At 41.6% G+C, this 18,350-nt stretch overlaps 1 protein-coding gene across 4 annotated transcripts in view; it reads right to left on the reverse strand.

The window, feature by feature from the left end:
• Positions 1–16,898: 16,898 nt before the first annotated feature.
• mab21l3 (mab-21-like 3) overlaps positions 16,899–18,350 on the reverse strand; it is a 49,883-nt gene continuing 48,431 nt past the window's right edge. For all 4 annotated transcript variants that reach the window (XM_072260393.1, XM_072260395.1, XM_072260394.1 and 1 more), the window contains one exon: positions 16,899–17,825. In XM_072260393.1, coding sequence (XP_072116494.1) covers positions 17,592–17,825 — 234 coding nt within the window. In that variant the 3' untranslated portion in view covers positions 16,899–17,591. The remainder of the gene's footprint in view (positions 17,826–18,350) is intronic.

An 18,350-nucleotide genomic window follows, 5' to 3' on the forward strand; every position in this document is an offset into this window, starting at 1 on the left:
AAGGTGCTTGGAAGTAGGTAAGTTTTTTACGCAGAAAGTGGTGAGTGCGTGGAATAGGCTGCTAGCGAGGGTGGTGGAGGCAGATACGATAGGGTCTTTTAAGAGATCCTGGATAGGTACATAGAGCTTAGAAAAATAGACAGCTATGGGTAACCTTAGGTAATTTCTAAGTAAGTACATGTTTGCACAGCATTCTGGGCCGAAGGGCCTGTATTGTGCTGTAGGTTTTCTATGTTTCTATGTTTAACATAGTTGAAAGACCAAGAAACAAAGCTGCCATGCTTTTTGGGGTTTTCTAGGACAGTACCTTGGCTTGAAGACTTTGAGATTTATTGGCACGACATTCCTACAAACTTAAGCAACTGAGCAGGTGGAAATCTGTTTGAAGAGATCACAATGTATAAGGTTATCAACATTACAGGGGGATCTCGACTAGCTAGTCAGAGGCATTCAGTTCAGATAAGTGGAAGGTATTCCATTTTGGGAAGTCAAACCAGGGTAAGACCTTCATAGTGTACAGTAGGGTCCTGGAGAGTGTTGTGAAATAGAGGGGCTTAGGAGTAAAGTCATACTCAAAGACTCATAGCACAAGTACAATGTTCGCTGAAAGTGATGTCACAGCAGACAGAGTGGTAAAAGAGGATATTGTCGTGCTGTCCTTTATCAGTCAGGAGTATTGTAGATGGTTTTGTTCACCTTAATGTGTCATTGAGCTGGAAAGAGGGCAAAGAAAACTAATGAGGAGGTTATACAGGGAGAGGCTGGGCAGACTAGAACTTCACTCATAATTTTGATTGGACAAAGTCAGCATGGATTTGTGAAAGGAAAATCATGTCTGACGAATCTCATAGAATTTTTTGAGGATGTAACTAGTAGAGTGGATAGGGGAGAACCAGTGGATGTGGTATATTTGGATTTTCAGAAGGCTTTTGACAAGGTCCCACACAGGAGACTAGTGTGCAAACTTAAAGCACATGGTATTGGGGGTAAGGTATTGGTGTGGGTGGAGAGTTGGTTAGCAGACAGGAAGCAAAGAGTGGGAATAAATGGGACCTTTTCAGAATGGCAGGCGGTGACTAGTGGGGTACCGCAAGGCTCAGTGCTGGGACCTCAGTTGTTTACAATATATATTAATGACTTGGATGAGGGAATTAAATGCAGCATCTCCAAGTTTGCGGATGACACGAAGCTAGGTGGCAGTGTTAGCTGTGAGGAGGATGCTAAGAGGATGCAGGGTGACTTGGATAGGTTGGGTGAGTGGGCAAATTCATAGCAGATGCAATTTAATGTGGATAAGTGTGAAGTTATCCACTTTGGTGGCAAAAATAGGAAAACAGATTATTATCTGAATGGTGGCCGATTAGGAAAAGGGGAGGTGCAACGAGACCTGGGTGTCATTATACACCAGTCATTGAAAGTGGGCATGCAGGTACAGCAGGCAGTGAAAAAGGCGAATGGTATGCTGGCATTTATAGCGAGAGGATTCGAGTACAGGAGCAGGGAGGTACTACTGCAGTTGTACAAGGCCTTGGTGAGACCACACCTGGAGTATTGTGTGCAGTTTTGGTCCCCTAATCTGAGGAAAGACATCCTTGCCATAGAGGGAGTACAGAGAAGGTTCACCAGATTGATTCCTGGGATGGCAGGACTTTCATATGAAGAAAGACTGGATGAACTGGGCTTGTACTCATTGGAATTTAGAAGATTGAGGGGGGATCTGATTGAAACGTATAAGATCCTAAAGGGATTGGACAGGCTAGATGCAGGAAGATTGTTCCCGATGTTGGGGAAGTCCAGAACGAGGGGTCACAGTTTGAGGATAGAGGGGAAGCCTTTTAGGACCGAGATTAGGAAAAGCTTCTTCACGCAGAGGGTGGTGAATCTGTGGAATTCTCTGCCACAGGAAACAGTTGAGGCCAGTTCATTGGCTATATTTAAGAGGGAGTTAGATATGGCCCTTGTGGCTACGGGGGTCAGGGGGTATGGAGGGAAGGCTGGGGCGGTGTTCTGAGTTGGATGATCAGCCATGATCATAATAAATGGCGGTGCAGGCTCGAAGGGCCAAATGGCCTACTCCTGCACCTATTTTCTATGTTTCTATAAGAATAAGAACATAAAAACATGGGAAAAGTATTCGGCCTTTCTGGCCCATTGGCCCAGCTCTGCCATTGGTGGCTGATCTGGCTGTGGACTCAGCTCCACTTGCCTGCCTGCCTTTTCTTCATAACCCTTAATTCCTCTGCAATGCAAAAATCTACCCAACTCTGCCTTAGATATATTTAATGAGGTAGCTTCTACTGATTCCCTGGGTAGAGAATTCCACAGATTGTCTACTGTGCGAAAAGCATTTTCTCCTCATCTTCATCCTCGTAATCTTGAGACGATGTACCCTAATTCGTCTCACTTACCAGTGGTAACAACTTTCCTGTCTCTATCATATTTATCCCTTTCACAGTTTTATAGGTCTCTGTAAGATCCTTTCTCACTCTTCTGAATTCCAGTGAGTATAGTCACTGGTGACTCAATCCCTCCTCATAGGCTAAGTTCATCAACTCTAAAATCAACCTGGGAAACCGCCTCTGCATCACCGTCAACTCCAGTATATTTTTCCTCAGGTAAGGAGACCGGAACTGCACGAAGTACTCCAAATGCAGCCTCAGCAGTACTGAGTGCCGTTGCAGCATCATCTCCCTGCTTTTGAATTCAATCCTCTAGCAATGAAGGCTAACATTCCATTTGCCTTTTTGATAACCTATTGCACCTGAAAACCAACCTTTTGATATTCATGCAGAAGCACCTCCAAGTTCCTCAGGAGAACAGAATGCTGAAATATTTCACCTTTTAAAATAGTAAATTGATTTTCTCTTTTTCCTTCCAAAGGGGATGGCTTTGCATTTACCAACATTGCAGTCCATCTGCCAGACCCTTTCACCTTATTCACCATAGTCACCCTTTTCCACTTTATATAATTATAAAATCTTTTGCTATCTTTTTTAAAATATTTTATGCTAGTTTACTTCCATAATCTCTTCACATGGATGAGTGTGTGCCAAAGGATACTTCAATGAGCAATGCCTCAGAAAGGCAGCATCACCCAGCACATGCCCTCTTCTCATTGATACTGTCAAGAAGGAGGTACAGAAGCCTGAAGGCACACACTCAGTGATTCAGGAACAGCTTCTTCCCCTCTGCCATCCAATTCCTAAATGGATACTGAACATAAACACTACCTCATATATTTTTTATATATTATTTCTGTTTTGCATTATTTATAATTTTAACTATTTAATATACATACAGTATATACTTAACTGCTCCAGGCAAACCAGCTGAATTGAGCTTTGCTGATATCATGAAAGTAATGCAGGAACATTTAGAATCAAAACCATTGTTGATTGCAGAATGCTTTTGGTTTAATAAATGGAATCAAAAGGAAGGGAAGTCCATTTCAGCATATGGGTTGAAATGAAGAAGTTGTATGAACATTGTCAGTTCAGTGATGGGCTTAATGATGCACTGAGAGATCGTTTAGTTTGTAGAATCTTACAAGAAGGCGTTCAAAAATGTCTCCTAACTGAAGCATGACTCTCATTTAAAAAGGCAGTTTAAATCATTGTATCAATGGAAACAGCAGACAGAGACACTGTTGAGTTGCAGTCATGAATAAAAGTGAGTGTAAACAAAATTGCAATGTCTAAACAGAAACCTACCTGGCTGAACAAACTGGGTTACTGTTGTGGCAGGGGCTCACGTACACTAGATCAATGGAAGTTTAATGAAAATGCAACAAAATAGGACACATACAAAGAGCATGTTGGGCGGACAAAAATAAAGTCAAATTGCAGGTTCAAAAAGAGCACTAATCTGCATGCTGTTCATGAAAAATCTGATAATGATGAGAGTGACACAGGACTAAGTAGCCTTAAGATATACAATGTGAAAACTAACAATAGACAAGCAAACTGGCTTACACCAGAAATGAACGACACATTAATTAAAATAGAATTGGTCACTCGTTCAGCTGTTTCAGCCATTCCACAAAATGAGTTTGAACAGCATTTTGAAGGTACTAAATTGAAGCCTGCAGATATCTAACTAAGATCATATACTGGAGAAAAGATAACTCTTTTGGGTATGACATTCGTAGCTGTGAAATACAATAACAAACGAGCCACAGTGGGGTTGTATGTGGTAAAAACAGGAGGGCCAGCATTCTGGGGGGGGGATGATTGGCTGAGGCAAGTTTAATCTGATTAGAGATTCATCCACAATTTACATACCATATCCCCTGCAATAGAATCAACAGGAAGTGAATTAAGAAAGGTACTGAAGGATACCACAATAGTGTTCAAGGATGGCACCAGAAAACTCAAGCACATCGAGGGTAAGAAAGTCTTAAATGAAAATGCCACACCCAAGGTTTGCAAATCTCATCCAGTTCCTTATACCATCTGTGATAAAGAAGCCAGTGAACTAGATCACAAGGAGGCTGAAGGAGTTCTTTCCCAGGTTGAGTGGAGCCCATGAGCAATGCCAGTGGTCCCAGTAGTCAAGAAGAATGGGGCTGTCAGGATCTGTGGTGATTTTAAGGTCACCGTCAAACCAGTACTGAAAGCTGATCAATACCCTCTGCCCAGGATAGAGGTTATCTCTGCAAACCTTTCTGGAGGGAAACATTTCTGCAAAGTGGACTTAGCTGAGGCCTACCTACAGATGGAGAAGGAAGAAGAGTCCAAAATGCCGTTCACCATAAATACTCACAAAGGACCTTATCACTACAATAGGCTTACTTTCCAAGTAGCATCTGCACATGCAGATGACATAATTGTTATTGGTAAGGATGACAAGGAGCATCTCCAACATTTCAAACACCCTATTAAAAAGATAAGAAGGTTATGCCTTAGAGCACAACCCAACAAATGTGAATTCTTTAAACCAAGGGTCACACCATTGACGTACAAGAATTATACAAATGCACTGAGAAAATGATGGATGTCCATCGTTAAAGCACGTGTGACAGTTGTGTTTCTTTTTAGGATTTGATAATTACTATAACAGGTTCTTGCCAAACCCAGTCACTGTGCTCCACACCTTAAATGCGTTACCACAGGTTGGGAAGAAATAGCAATGGACACAGCAGTATAAGGTGGCTTTCAAAATGGTGACATCAGACACTCCACTCACACATTATGATCCACATTGTCCAGTGAACCTTGCCTGTGTTGCCTCACCTCATAGGTGCAGTCATGTCACATGTTATGAATGATGGAAGTGAAAACCCTATAGCCTTTGCATCATGTTCCCTTATAGCTACAGAGAAACATTGCACGCAGATTGACAGAGAGGCCTTGAGTCTGGTCTGGGGTTTAAAACATTTCAACCAGTACTGGTATGGGAGAGTTTCCCTCATTATCTATCATTAGCAACTAGAGTCCATTTCCAATCCACAGAGGGCTGTTCCACTAACAGCAGCGGCACAAATGCAGAGATGGGCTCTGTTTCTTGGAGGACACAATTACAAGATCAAATTCAAGAGGACAACTGATCATGAGGATCATGATGGATTGTCCCATTTACCCTTGGACAAGGAAATAGCTGAAGAATTTACAGAAGAGGAAACTCCTCTTGATATATCCTCCCTAATGCAAATCAATAGTGCCCCTATTACAGCAGAGGTGATCCAAATGGAAACAAGAACAGACCCCACAATGTCCTAGGTCTACATGGTGATGCAAAATGGCTGGAATGTACAGCAGAAATTCCAGTTCCCCAATTTTTACTAGTGCCAGGATGAATTTGCCCTTGACGGAGGTTGCCTTATGTGGGGATTGAGAGTTGTTATACTGTACTACCCAAGCTGCGAACTAATGTGTTGGAGAGCCTACATGCCAGTCATCTAGGTGTGGTCAAAATTAAAGCAGCTCGAAGCTCTGTCTGGTAGTCTGGAATAGATCAGCAGAATGGGCAGGTGACCATGCACTGTTTGGGGTGCCAGTACGTTCAGAAAATGCCAACAGCAGTGCCACTCCATCCTTGGGAATGGCTTGCAATGCCCTGGCAGTGGATTTTGCCGGACCATTCATGGGCACAAATTTCTTGGCAGTAGTGCATGCAGCTACAGAGTGGCCAGAAGTGTTCCCAATACACTCACACATTGGTGATACGTTTAGACGTCTCTTCTCAAGGACTGGTGCTCCAGAACACTTAATCAGTGACAATGGACCATGGTTTGCGGCAGAAGAGTTTCAATCATTCCTAACAATGAATGGAGTAAGACATATTACATCTGCACTGTACCACCCAGCTACAAATGTCTTGGTGGAAATGTTTATCCAGAGCCAAAAGAACGCACTGTGAGCTGTGTCAGCAGAGCTCACTACACTAACACTGAGTCAGAAGCTGCCCGATTTTCTCCCTGCATTTCGCAATGCAGCACACTCCACAACCAACAACTCACCAGCCATGCTGTTCCTGGGTCGTCCCTTGTGTCCATGCCTGGCTCTCCTCAAATCCAGTCTCAGAAGAGGCATGCAGGATAAATAGCTGAGTCAAATTGAGGGATCTTGAAACAAGGAGGTTTGATGTTTCACTCCTGGAGAAGCAGTCCTGGTGAGGGACTACAGAGGTGATCAAAAGTGGGTACTTGGAAAGATTAAGGACAGAACTGGACCACTCTCCTACACAGCGGAGAATGTGTCTTATATCATCTGGAGACGACACATCAATCAGCTGGGGAGAGCAGAGTCCATTGTTAGAGAAGAGAGGTGTCCAAATCCGTCAGCACCTCTTGCTGCAGTTCCAGAGTCAACTCCTACAACTACCAAGGGGAAGGCTTCAGATCCTGAGATTATTTCACAGCCACAAGTCCCACATGCCAGGCAGAGTGATCCTGCTTGTCAGGAAAGACGTTATCCCAGAAAAATAAGAAACTCACCATAGCGATTAAATCTTTAGGCCTGAACGGGACAATTTAAATTTTACTGTGCTGTGGATGTCTATGTAGTAGTTGTATTATATAGTGTGCTGTACAGTTGTGTATGTGTATGTTTAATTTGAGATGCATTCTATATTGAGTTGGAGTTTATAGCTAAGCAGGGAGCATGTCATGTATTTAATATTTCAATAATATTTGAATAATATTGTAAATATATTGTTTGATTAAACATTCTTTGTTGTTTAAATATTTCATTATGGGTTATATGTAGAAGTACATGAATACTATACGTTGTTATGCATCATATTTGCGTGAATGGCTAGAAGTAAAAATAAAGTGTACACATTATTCCCAACTCCTTGTTTTCTTTCAACTAGTTTTATGTTTTGGGATTACAATAAGTAACATAGATATTACAACCATTATCATCATAGAGTTTCACCACATAGAGCAAAACTTCAATTAGAAGTTTAGGCTTCTGACCAAACAAGTTGTTAAGTTTCTGTGCATTTTAAAAAAAACTGAATAACATATTGACTCAATGTAATGAGTTCATCAGTTACAGAATTTTAATTTTTTGAGTGTTTCAATCTATAAAGGAAGATTAAAAGTATAGAATGACCTATAGTAAATTTTCCTTAATCAAAAAGAGTGACACAGATTTCAGTTCAGTGTCTTTTGTGAATACTGACATAATCAGATCTGTTTAGAGTAAAAGTGTAAATGAGTTCAGCAGGTTCTATTCCCATGCTACCTTTAAATCCACCAGGACATTGGTTTGCATTCTTCCATTAAACTTACAAGGGATCTGCTCTCTGTGCTCCTTTTCAATTCACTGTGGCCATTTCCTATGCTCTCTTGAAATTCACGGAACATCTCACTATACTGATGCCTTTTCTTAAAGTGAATTTAATGAAAATCTGCCACTGCATCACCATCAAAGTGCCAAGGATACTAGATCACTGGAGTTTTACTGTAGTTGGCAGATGTTCTCTGAAGGACAGGGGAGGAAACTTCTTATTTTAATATTTTAGTGCATATAAATATATTCTGGTAAGCACAAATTAAACCATATTCCTTGATTACTGAGAGAGTTGATTTCCTAAAATATGTTTCATTAAGCAAAAGTTTATAAATCAAAAAATAATTTCTTATTAGTTCAAATGTTATGACTCCAGTTCCATTCCAAAATTGGAGAAATTTAGTCAGAAAAAGCATAAACACATGCAAATATACATATGTAACCATCATAAGAATATTTTCTTAGCCATTAAATAAAAATCTGGGCCTAGGGGTTCACTGCTTCAGAGTAAGGGTTCACCATCTAAAACAGATGAAATTAAGTGGAGGCACTTGGATGGTTAAGAGGTTTGGAACTCCCGGAAGCGGTCTTTAAGGCAGATTCTTTTTGGTAAACGATGAAGTTCTTTAAAGTAGGGTGGAGGGTGGAGTGACAGATTGCCTCAGATAAGCCAAAGTGAAGGGTTGGGTATGGAATCAGATCAAGCAGGTATCTGATTGTAAGTCTGATTGTATTATACGGTGGAGTAGGCTTGAATTACCAAGTGATCTACTCCAGTTTATAATTTGTGCCTTTACGTATATGTAATTTATAGAAATGACTTTGCATGCAGAGTGGCAGGTAAATTATTGCTGGTGACAGAATGGTGGGTGTGGTGATAAAACTAAGTTTGATATTATCAGCAATGTTGATAGCAACAGTTCTCCTTGAGTGGATGACTTAAGAGGCAAAAAGAATGCACTCCTTTATTTAGTAAAGCTCCTTATAGCAAAGGATGGCATTTCCCATCATGTAGCCATTCTGATGTTGACTGTGTTACGCACCCCGTAACTGGGTTGCCAAACCAGCAGAAATGGACCAGTAGTTGGAGTCTGGTTTATTAGAAACTGATAAAGTTTTATTAAAGAAATAAGTAACATAGTACTCTAATCGTAAGGATATCAATGCAACAGGTTAGCAATGATGAAACACACATGTACACAGAACTAGGGTAATAGGAATCAACCAAGCTCTATCGCAGTCTAGGGGTAAAATGATCAGTCTAAGTGACAGAGTTCAGTTCAGCTTAGTACAATTCGCAGTAATCGCTGTTGTGCTATTGGAGAGAGAGAGAGAGAGAATGCAAATTTGATTCAAGCAGACCTTTGATGTTCTTCGCAGTTGGCTTTCGGGCAGACCCTTTTATGTCTTCTGTGGTCACTGACTGTGACCCCTCCATTCCGGATACGACTGTTCTTCCGCAGTGAACCCGGCACCCAGGCAAGGGCGGACACACACACCAGGTTCCCACCGATTGTACCCTTTTCACCCTGTGCATCCCTGGTCGGTTCCCGCAACCAGACCTCCAAACTCCCACCAGCTTGTGGGGGCTCACTGCTCTTCCAGGGTATCGTTATCTCGTGATCTCGTGGTGTGTGTCATGCCTTAGCGAACCTGTTCTTTTTATCTCCCTGCTAGGGTATCGCCTGCCCATCAAACTTCAAATAGTTCAGGTTCAAAGCAACCAGTCTGTCAATATTCTGAACTGTGTTTCTTTTCTGTTATCTCTCTCTTCTCTCTCATTAACATTTTGAACGTTCCTCCATTGTCTCCCTTATCTCTTTCTCATTAGCATCAATCTTTGGATAACTTGGTTTGTCATCACAACTGTACATCAACATCTTCAAACTGTGGAGAGTGCTATCACTGGATGTAGCACCATTGACTTTTTATTGCTGTATGCCAGCCTTTTTTGCCCACCTACTCTCATCACATTTGCTTACATTAAGCTCATATCCTTCAGTGTTTTGCTAATTCAAGTGCCTGTCTAAATGCCTCAAAGGATTATATGTCTCTTGTAGTGATTGTATCTGACTCATCTGACAATGAGTTCCAGATATTAATTACTTGGAGTACAAGAAAACTTACCTCTCAGATCTCCTTTCAAACTCCATCCTTTTACCTGAAACCTATTCTCTCTTGCCTTTGATATCCCTACCATGCAAAAGAAAGAAACTCGCTATCTACTATATCTGTGCCTCTTAAAATTTTATATACCTCTGTCATCCTCAGCCTCCTTTCCTCCAGGGGAAAAAAAGTCCAGCTTATTCAATCACCATAACAGAAGTCCTCCAATCCAAGTTACGTCTTGATGAATCACTTCTGCACTCTCTCCAGCATACTCACAGTGTGGTGACCGGAACGGCCCCCAGTGCTCCAACAGCAGTCGAACCAGTGTTTTGTAAAGCTGCAACATAAACTCCCAATGTTTATGTAGATGTCCCCAGTCAATGAAAGCAAGCATGCCATTTGCCTTCTTCTCCATCCCATTACGGAGGACTGAACTTGAACCCTAACTTCCTTCTGTGCATCAACATTTCATATGTCCCGTCCCCATTTAACTCACCAAAATGCATTATCTTGTACTTGTCAGAATTCAATTTCATTTACCAATGCCCCATCCAGCATTCCCATCTGATCTATATCCTGTTGTGGCTTAGACAACTTCCACGCCATCAATACCACCGCCAATTTTCATGTCATCACAAGCTAACTAACTGTACTTCTCACATTCCTCCCGAATTGTTAATATGTTACAAACAGCAAAAGTTTCAGCACCACTTTCTGCGATGCACTACTAGTCACAAACTTACAATCAGAAAAAAACATCCTTCTATCACCACCCATTGATTCCTAATTTTGGATCCAATTCAACTTGATCCCCTGTGCTTAACCTTCCAGATCAGCCTGCCATGTGGAACCTTAACATATGCCTTGCTAAAGTCCATATAGACAAAGTCCATCTGCACTAACTGGATTCATCAGTCTCAGTTAGCTCTTCATAAGACCTCAATCAGCCCTGGGGGTTTATGCACTCATGTTCCAAGAATCCTCGGATTCTACATTGTTATTCCTTGTCCTTGTACTACCTCAATGTATTTACATTTTCAAATGATCTGTATGGATGACTTACAAAACTAAGGTTTTCTACTGTTTCTTTTTAGAAATGATATTAATTAAAAAAAATCCAGGTCCCTGAACTCACTGTCTTTCATCTCCTTCTCATTGGTGAGTACAGTTGAGAAGTATTATTGAATTGCTATGTGTGGGAATAAAGGGGGCCTTTTCTGGTTGGCTGCCATTGATTAGTAATGTTCTGTAAGGGGTTGGTGTTGGAACCTTTTCTTTTCAGGTTATTTGTCAATGATCTGGATTACAGAGTTGATGGCTTTGTGGCCAAGTTTGCAAAGATACAGAGATAGGAGGTCAGGCGGAGAATGTAGAATAAGCAGGCAGCCTGCAGGAGGACTTGGACAGATTAGGAGAATGGACAAAGAAGTGGCGGATGGAACACGGTGTGGTGAAGTAAGTGGTCATGCACTTTGCTAGAAGGAATAAAGAAGCAGACTGTTTTCTAAATGGGGAGCAAATCCAGAAACAAGAGATGCAAAGGGACTTGGCAGTCTTATTGCAGGATTTCCTAAATGTTAACTTGCAGGCTGATAGTAAGGAAAGCAAATGCAATGTTAAGCATTCATTTTGAGAGAACTAGAACAAAAAAGCTAGATGCAATGCCTGATAAAGTGATGGTCAGATTGCACTTGGAATATGGTGAGCCGTTTTGGCCCTTTATTTAAGAAAGGCATTGGAGAAGGTTCAGAGAAGGTTCATGAGGAAGATCCCAGGAATGAAAGGGTAATGGCTGAGGAGCATTTGATGGCTCTAGGCCTGTACTTGATGGAGTTCAGAAGAATGGGGGGGGGGGGCGTGTACACTGAAACCTGTCAAATATTTAAGGACATAGATAGAGAGAATGTGGAGAGGATGTTTCCTATAGTGGGGGAACCTAGGACTGGACAGCACAGCCTCAGAGTAAAGGACACTCTTTAGAGCAGAGATGAGGAGGAACTTCTTTAGCCAGAGGATGGTGAATCTGTGGAATTCATTGCCACAGATGGCTGTGGACACCAAGTCATTGGATATATTTAAAGCAGAAGTTGATAGGTAAGGGTATCAAAGTCTTTGGGGAGAAAACAGTAGAATGGGTTTGAGGGGGATAATAAATCTGCCATGAGAGAATAGTGGAACAGACTCGATGGGCCAAATGGTCTGATTCTGTTCCTGTGTCTTATGGTCTTATATACTGGGGAGGATTCCTAGAGATAGAAACATAGAAAATAGGTGCAGGAGTAGGCCATTCGGCCCTTCGAGCCTGCACCACCATTTATTATGACCATGGCTGATCATCCAACTCAGAACACCGCCCCAGCCTTCCCTCCATAACCCCTGACCCCCGTAGCCACAAGGGCCATATCTAGCTCCCTCTTAAATATAGCCAATGAACTGGCCTCAACTGTTTCCTGTGGCAGAGAATTCCACAGATTCACCACTCTCTGTGTGAAGAAGTTTTTCCTAATCTCGGTCCTAAAAGGCTTCCCCTCTATCCTCAAACTGTGGCCCCTCGTTCTGGACTTCCCCAACATCGGGAACAATCTTCCTGCATCTAGCCTGTCCAATCCCTTTAGGATTTTATACTTTTCAATCAGATCCCCCCTCAATCTTCTAAATTCCAACGAGTACAAGCCCAGTTCATCCAGTCTTTCTTCATATGAAAGTCCTGCCATCCCAGGAATCAATCTGGTGAACCTTCTTTGTACTCCCTCTATGGCAAGGATGTCTTTCCTCAGATTAGGGTACCAAAACTACACACAATACTCCAGGTGTGGTCTCACCAAGGCCTTGTACAACTGCAGTAGTACCTCCCTGCTCCTGTACTCGAATCCTCTCGCTATAAATGCCAGCATACCATTCGCCTTTTTCACCGCCTGCTGTACCTGCATGCCCACTTTCAATGACTGGTGTATAATGACACCCAGGTCTCGTTGCACCTCCCCTTTTCCTAATCGGCCACCATTCAGATAATAATCTGTTTTCCTATTTTTGCCACCAAAGTGGATAACTTCACATTTATCCACATTAAATTGCATCTGCCATGAATTTGCCCACTCACCCAACCTATCCAAGTCACCCTGCATCCTCTTAGCATCCTCCTCACAGCCAACACCACCACCCAGCTTCGTGTCATCTGCAAACTTGGAGATGCTGCATTTAATTCCCTCATCCAAGTCATTAATATATATTGTAAACAACTGGGGTCCCAGCACTGAGCCTTGCGGTACCCCACTAGTCACCGCCTGCCATTCTGAAAAGGTCCCGTTTATTCCCACTCTTTGCTTCCTGTCTGCCAACCAATTCTCTATCCACATCAATACCTTACCCCCAATACCGTGTGCTTTAAGTTTGCACACTAATCTCCTGTGTGGGACCTTGTCAAAAGCCTTCTGAAAATCCAAATATACCACATCCACTGGTTCTCCCCTATCCACTCTACTAGTTACATCCTCAAAACATTCTATGAGATTCGTCAGACATGATTTTCCTTTCACAAATCCATGCTGACTTTGTCCGATGATTTCACCACTTTCCAAATGTGCTGTTATCACATCCTTGATAACTGACTCCAGCAGTTTCCCCGCAGACGTCACACGCCTGCGCAGTCCCGCCTCTCAGAACGCCGTTGGAGATAAAAAATAACGAAAATTTCAAAAATGTCTTTCTCGGCACTCCCTCTCAGACTCTCAGACTCCCAGACTCCTTCTTCGAATCAAACCCGAAGCAGGATGTCTGCCCTTTTAAATCTGCCGCGCTGCACTGCCCGACGTCACACGCCTGCGCAGTCCGGCAGGATATATGAGTTTGGAAAACCATGACCAAATTGGGGACAGTCAACACGGCTTTGTGCAAGGCAAGTCATGTCTTACTAACTTGACTGTGTTTTTCAAGGAGGTGTGGAAGGTGAATGATGAAGATAGAGCTATGGAGGTTGCCTACATGGATTTTAACAAGGTGTTTGACAAGGTCCCTCATGGGAAGCTCATTCAAAGCATTACGATGCATGGTATCCACTACGTATTTGCTAACTGGATTCCAAATTAGGCTATGATGGTCAATCAGACTTCTTCTGGCTGTAAGTCTTTGACTAGTTTTGTTCCCTGGAGACCCATATTGGGACTTCTGCTGTTTGTGATATATATAAATGACCTGGATGAAAATGTAGATGGATGGGTAAGTAAGTTTGTAGGCAATCTGAAGATGAGTGGTGTTTTGGATAGTGCAAAAGACTGGCAAAGAATACAACAGGGTTTAGATTAGTTGAAGATGTGGGTAGAGAAATTTCAGATAGATTTTAACCTAGCAAAATGTTAAGTGTGCACTTTAGGATTTCAAAGGTAAAGGGACATGTAAATTGTAAAGGGAGATCAAGGGTAAATGACAGAACCTTTCATGGTATGGATGCACAAGTCCACAGGTTCCTGTAAATGGCTACACAAGTTGAAAAGGTGGTAAAGAAAACATCAGGCATGATTAACTTTATTTGTGGAGGAACTGAGTTCAAGAGTTCAAAAGTTATGTTGCTGCTTTATAAAATTCTGATTGGGTCACATCTAGACATCCCATTATAGGAATGATGTGGATGTAGACGATGTTTAGCAGGATGCTGCCCAAATTAGAGGGCATGTGCTGTAAGGAGAGGCTGGATGAACTAGGATTTTTTTTCTGCAGTGGATGCTGAGGGAAGATCCAGTGGAGGTTTACAAGATTACAAGAGGCATAGCTAGACAGCCAGTATCTTTTTCCAGGGTTGAAGTGTCTAATACATTTAAGTGAGCGGGGGCAGGTTCCAAGAAGATGTACAGGGTCAGTTTCTTGCACAGACTGCCTGGAATGCACTGACACAGGGTCAGTTTCTTGCACAGGGTGCCTGGAATGCACTGACAGCCCTGGTGGAGGACGCAAGTATAATAGGAATGTTAGATAAGCACATGAGTATGAGGGATGTGGACACAGTGTAGGCAGAAGGGATTAGTCTAGTTGGACATTTGATTAGTAATGTAGTTTGATACAATGTTGTGCACTGAAGAGGCTGTTCCTGTGCTGTACTGATCTATGTCCTTTACCAGATCTTGCTCATAATCCCTCGTCTGACTTACCTGAGAGGCTCCTTCCACTGAATGATATGCATTCAAAGTACATGGACTTGCACTAGCAGAACGCCTTTTTGTAGAAAGCTGTTTTTGCAACGGTAGTGGTGGCTATGTTGGCAGCATCTTATTCATCTCAAAACTCTAAACAGATCCATGTGAGAGTCCAAAAATTGTTCCAGGTCATTCTGGTTACTACAACAAACTCAGCCGCGATTACTAATTTGACAATGTCTTTTGTGCTTTTTGACTTTTTGAAAATGCAGGGGAGTTGTGCACACTTTGTTGCCGCTATGTCCTTCCCACACCATCCATTGTTGAACTGGTTACTTCATCACAAGTGACACAGATCTAAGCCTTAGCTATGCTTAGGTTGAAACTTTTTCAAGTTTCCAGAACGGTTGTCTGTCATTGTTTTTCCACTCTGAATGACAACCCTCCTTAAACACTGCTTTTGAAAAGTCTCAAAAGGAACAATTAATATATTGGTAACAATGTAGTGAGGTCAGGAGGCAAACTGTCAGCCATTTCCATGAAAATAATAAAATGTCTAGGAGCATTGTCACTTGTCATTGTCCAGATTATATCTTCCACAACAGTTCAATGAAGGGAGAGAAATAACAAGATATAATCTCAAAAAAAGCAGCACCATCTTCCAGGTTTTGTTTAATCATAATACCCTTGGGAGATTAGCCTTCAACTATCCCTTTAGAACATTTGGATTCTCTGAGTGGTAGATTAACATGTTGCACTCATGTTGGAAATTGCCTTCAAGAAGGAGGATAAGGCCATCTTTGCTGCCCTGAAGCCTGGAGTAATCTTCTCATCCCTGGAGGTGAACATGGCCTCCCAAAAGTGCCTTCTCTCATTCTTGTTGAAAGTATGTTCAGGAGAGGATCTTCTTTGATGATTTGGTTTCAATCCATGGCACCTGCTATCCCCCCACCCCCACAAATTGAAGATGCCGAAGCATTGCACATTTTTGAAGCATTCAAACCATTCAGTGAAGCCATTGCTGGTCTTGAACTTTTCGTAACACTCAGAGACCCAACATCACCTTTGTTTACTTTCATGTCTTTCCATTACATGTTCTCTTTATCTTCGATCATCAACATTCAAACTGTGGGGCACATGCCACGAATTCAGATCTAACCATGTCTTTAACCCTTTTTTCATTTTCTCTGTTTATAATATTCTGTCCTTCGAAACACCATGCACTTCCAAGTGTAAGATTTTGGGTACAAACTGTTATTTATCCATGCCTCAAGATTTAATGACCGGCAGAGTTCATTTATTTAGGGGTACAGCTCGGGGGGGGGGGGGAGAGAGAGAGAAAGGAAAAGGGAGGGGGAGGAAGGATGTTTTACTGCTGTTGTTGTGTTCTGTGTTGTTCCACCAGGCATGTTGGCACCAAAATGTGTGGCAACATTCTTTATAGTAAAAAGCATCGACTGTACTTTTCTCCATAGATGCTGCCTGGCCTGCTGAGTTCCTCCAGCATTTGTGTGTGTTGCTTCATAGTAAAGCTGTGGTAAGAAAAGTCCAGCACTGATGCAAATTTAGCTGCCACTGTGCTGCATCAGTGTAATCCTCTTGAAATGCAACTGGGCAGCTCTATCTTTGAGTAGACTGATGAGCCTCTGGCATGCTTATTTGCATTCTTTTGGCTTACTCCACTACAAACTTGTCCATAACATTGAAAAGAAATTAAAATACTTCTAAGGATGAAAGCATCTCAAACCTCAAATTTTAAGCAAAACTTTAAACATCTAAAATTCTTCTTGAAACAGATATATAAATAATTCTCCACCAATCCAATACTGAGCTGTCCGGAACTGCAAAGGAGTAGCAGCAACTTCCATTTCACCAAATTACATACAATAAGTTTATCAACTCTTTAGCTATTCAGAATATACCTTAATTTTAAAAGCAACAGTGAAATTTATTGGAATTTCCTTTCAGTTTGTAAATCCTTTATTTAACACACATCTTCATTGGTACTTGGGCTGAACAGTAGGATTCCCAAAGAAGAAATACGTATCATTAGCAAAGTGCAGCAGTGGGAATAAATAAGTTAAATTAGAGGTTTGGAAAGTGTCTTTAATTTGGTTTACTAAATATTTTAGATACTCAATGGCAATTGGTGGCTCCTTGGAAATTAGCAATTCATTGAATACTGAACAGTGGCTGCAGGTAACACATCTTTTTTTTTAAAAAAGCATTGCACAGCAAAAGCAGATAAAAAATGCTTAATTTGAAAAGACTAATTATTCTTTATAGAATAAGTGTCCAGAGCAACGAATCATTTTAAACAAAGATATTTAAACCTTTTATCACATTACAGAAAAGAATGTTAGCAATGTAAACAAATAAATGCTTAAGAATTTTAAGTTTCTGTCTCTTAAATTTTAGTGGAGGTTAGAGTCTTATTAAAACTATGGAAAGAAACCTGGTAGAAATAGTTGTATAGTAACTAATTCATTGGTAATATCTATTGGTATACTGGTCCCAGTATTAAAAATAACAACACAATTTTAAGATTGGTAAAAGATGGGGTTTCAAAATATTTAGTGCAGTGGAACCTGTCATTTGCTAACATCAAAGCTGATCAAATTCAATGGAAGAACACACCAGGGTTCATCAAGAAGTCATTAATTTTCTGGGATGTTATGTCCAGTTCATTTGTGTTAGCATACTTAAATAGGTTGTAACTCTTTACAAAGTAATGTCGGAGATATCTCTGCAGCACGCATTTCTGTAGTTTCTTTACCAACCGCAGAAAACACTTCTGGAAGTTTTTCCAATCCTTAGAGCGTGGATATTTCTCACAGGTCCAAAACAATAATGTCTGGAAAGAGAGAATTAAGTGGTTACTTCCTTACTAATTTTCAGTGAGGAAGGTCATCATAGGTTAGAGGGTTACCCCGATCAGTTATGGAGTGGTAAATGGGTTTCAATGCAGATAAGCATGAGGTGGTGCAGTCTGAAATGTCAAACCAGTATAGGACTGGGACTATGGATAGTAGGGCACAAGGGAGTGTAATGGGACAGAGGGACCTAGGAATACATGTGCATAGTTCATTAATAGCAGGTAGGGTGGTGAAAAACAGCATTTAGCACGTTGGCCTTTAAGATTCAAGTTCATTAGCCACGGTGAAATGCAGTGTTTGCCTTAACAACCAACGCACCCAACGATGTGCTGGGGGAGGCCCGCAAAGTCTCGCCACACATTCTGGCACTAACATAGCACACCCACAATGCTTGGCAGAACAACACAGAACCCAACAAGCAACACAGCAAAAGCAAGCCCCATTCCTCCCTCCCACCCATGCACATGTACAGTCCTTTAACCCCAGGAGAGGCCTCCGGCTCC

Source organism: Mobula birostris, chromosome 6 (assembly GCF_030028105.1).
Source record: "Mobula birostris isolate sMobBir1 chromosome 6, sMobBir1.hap1, whole genome shotgun sequence".
Lineage (NCBI taxonomy): Eukaryota > Metazoa > Chordata > Chondrichthyes > Myliobatiformes > Myliobatidae > Mobula > Mobula birostris.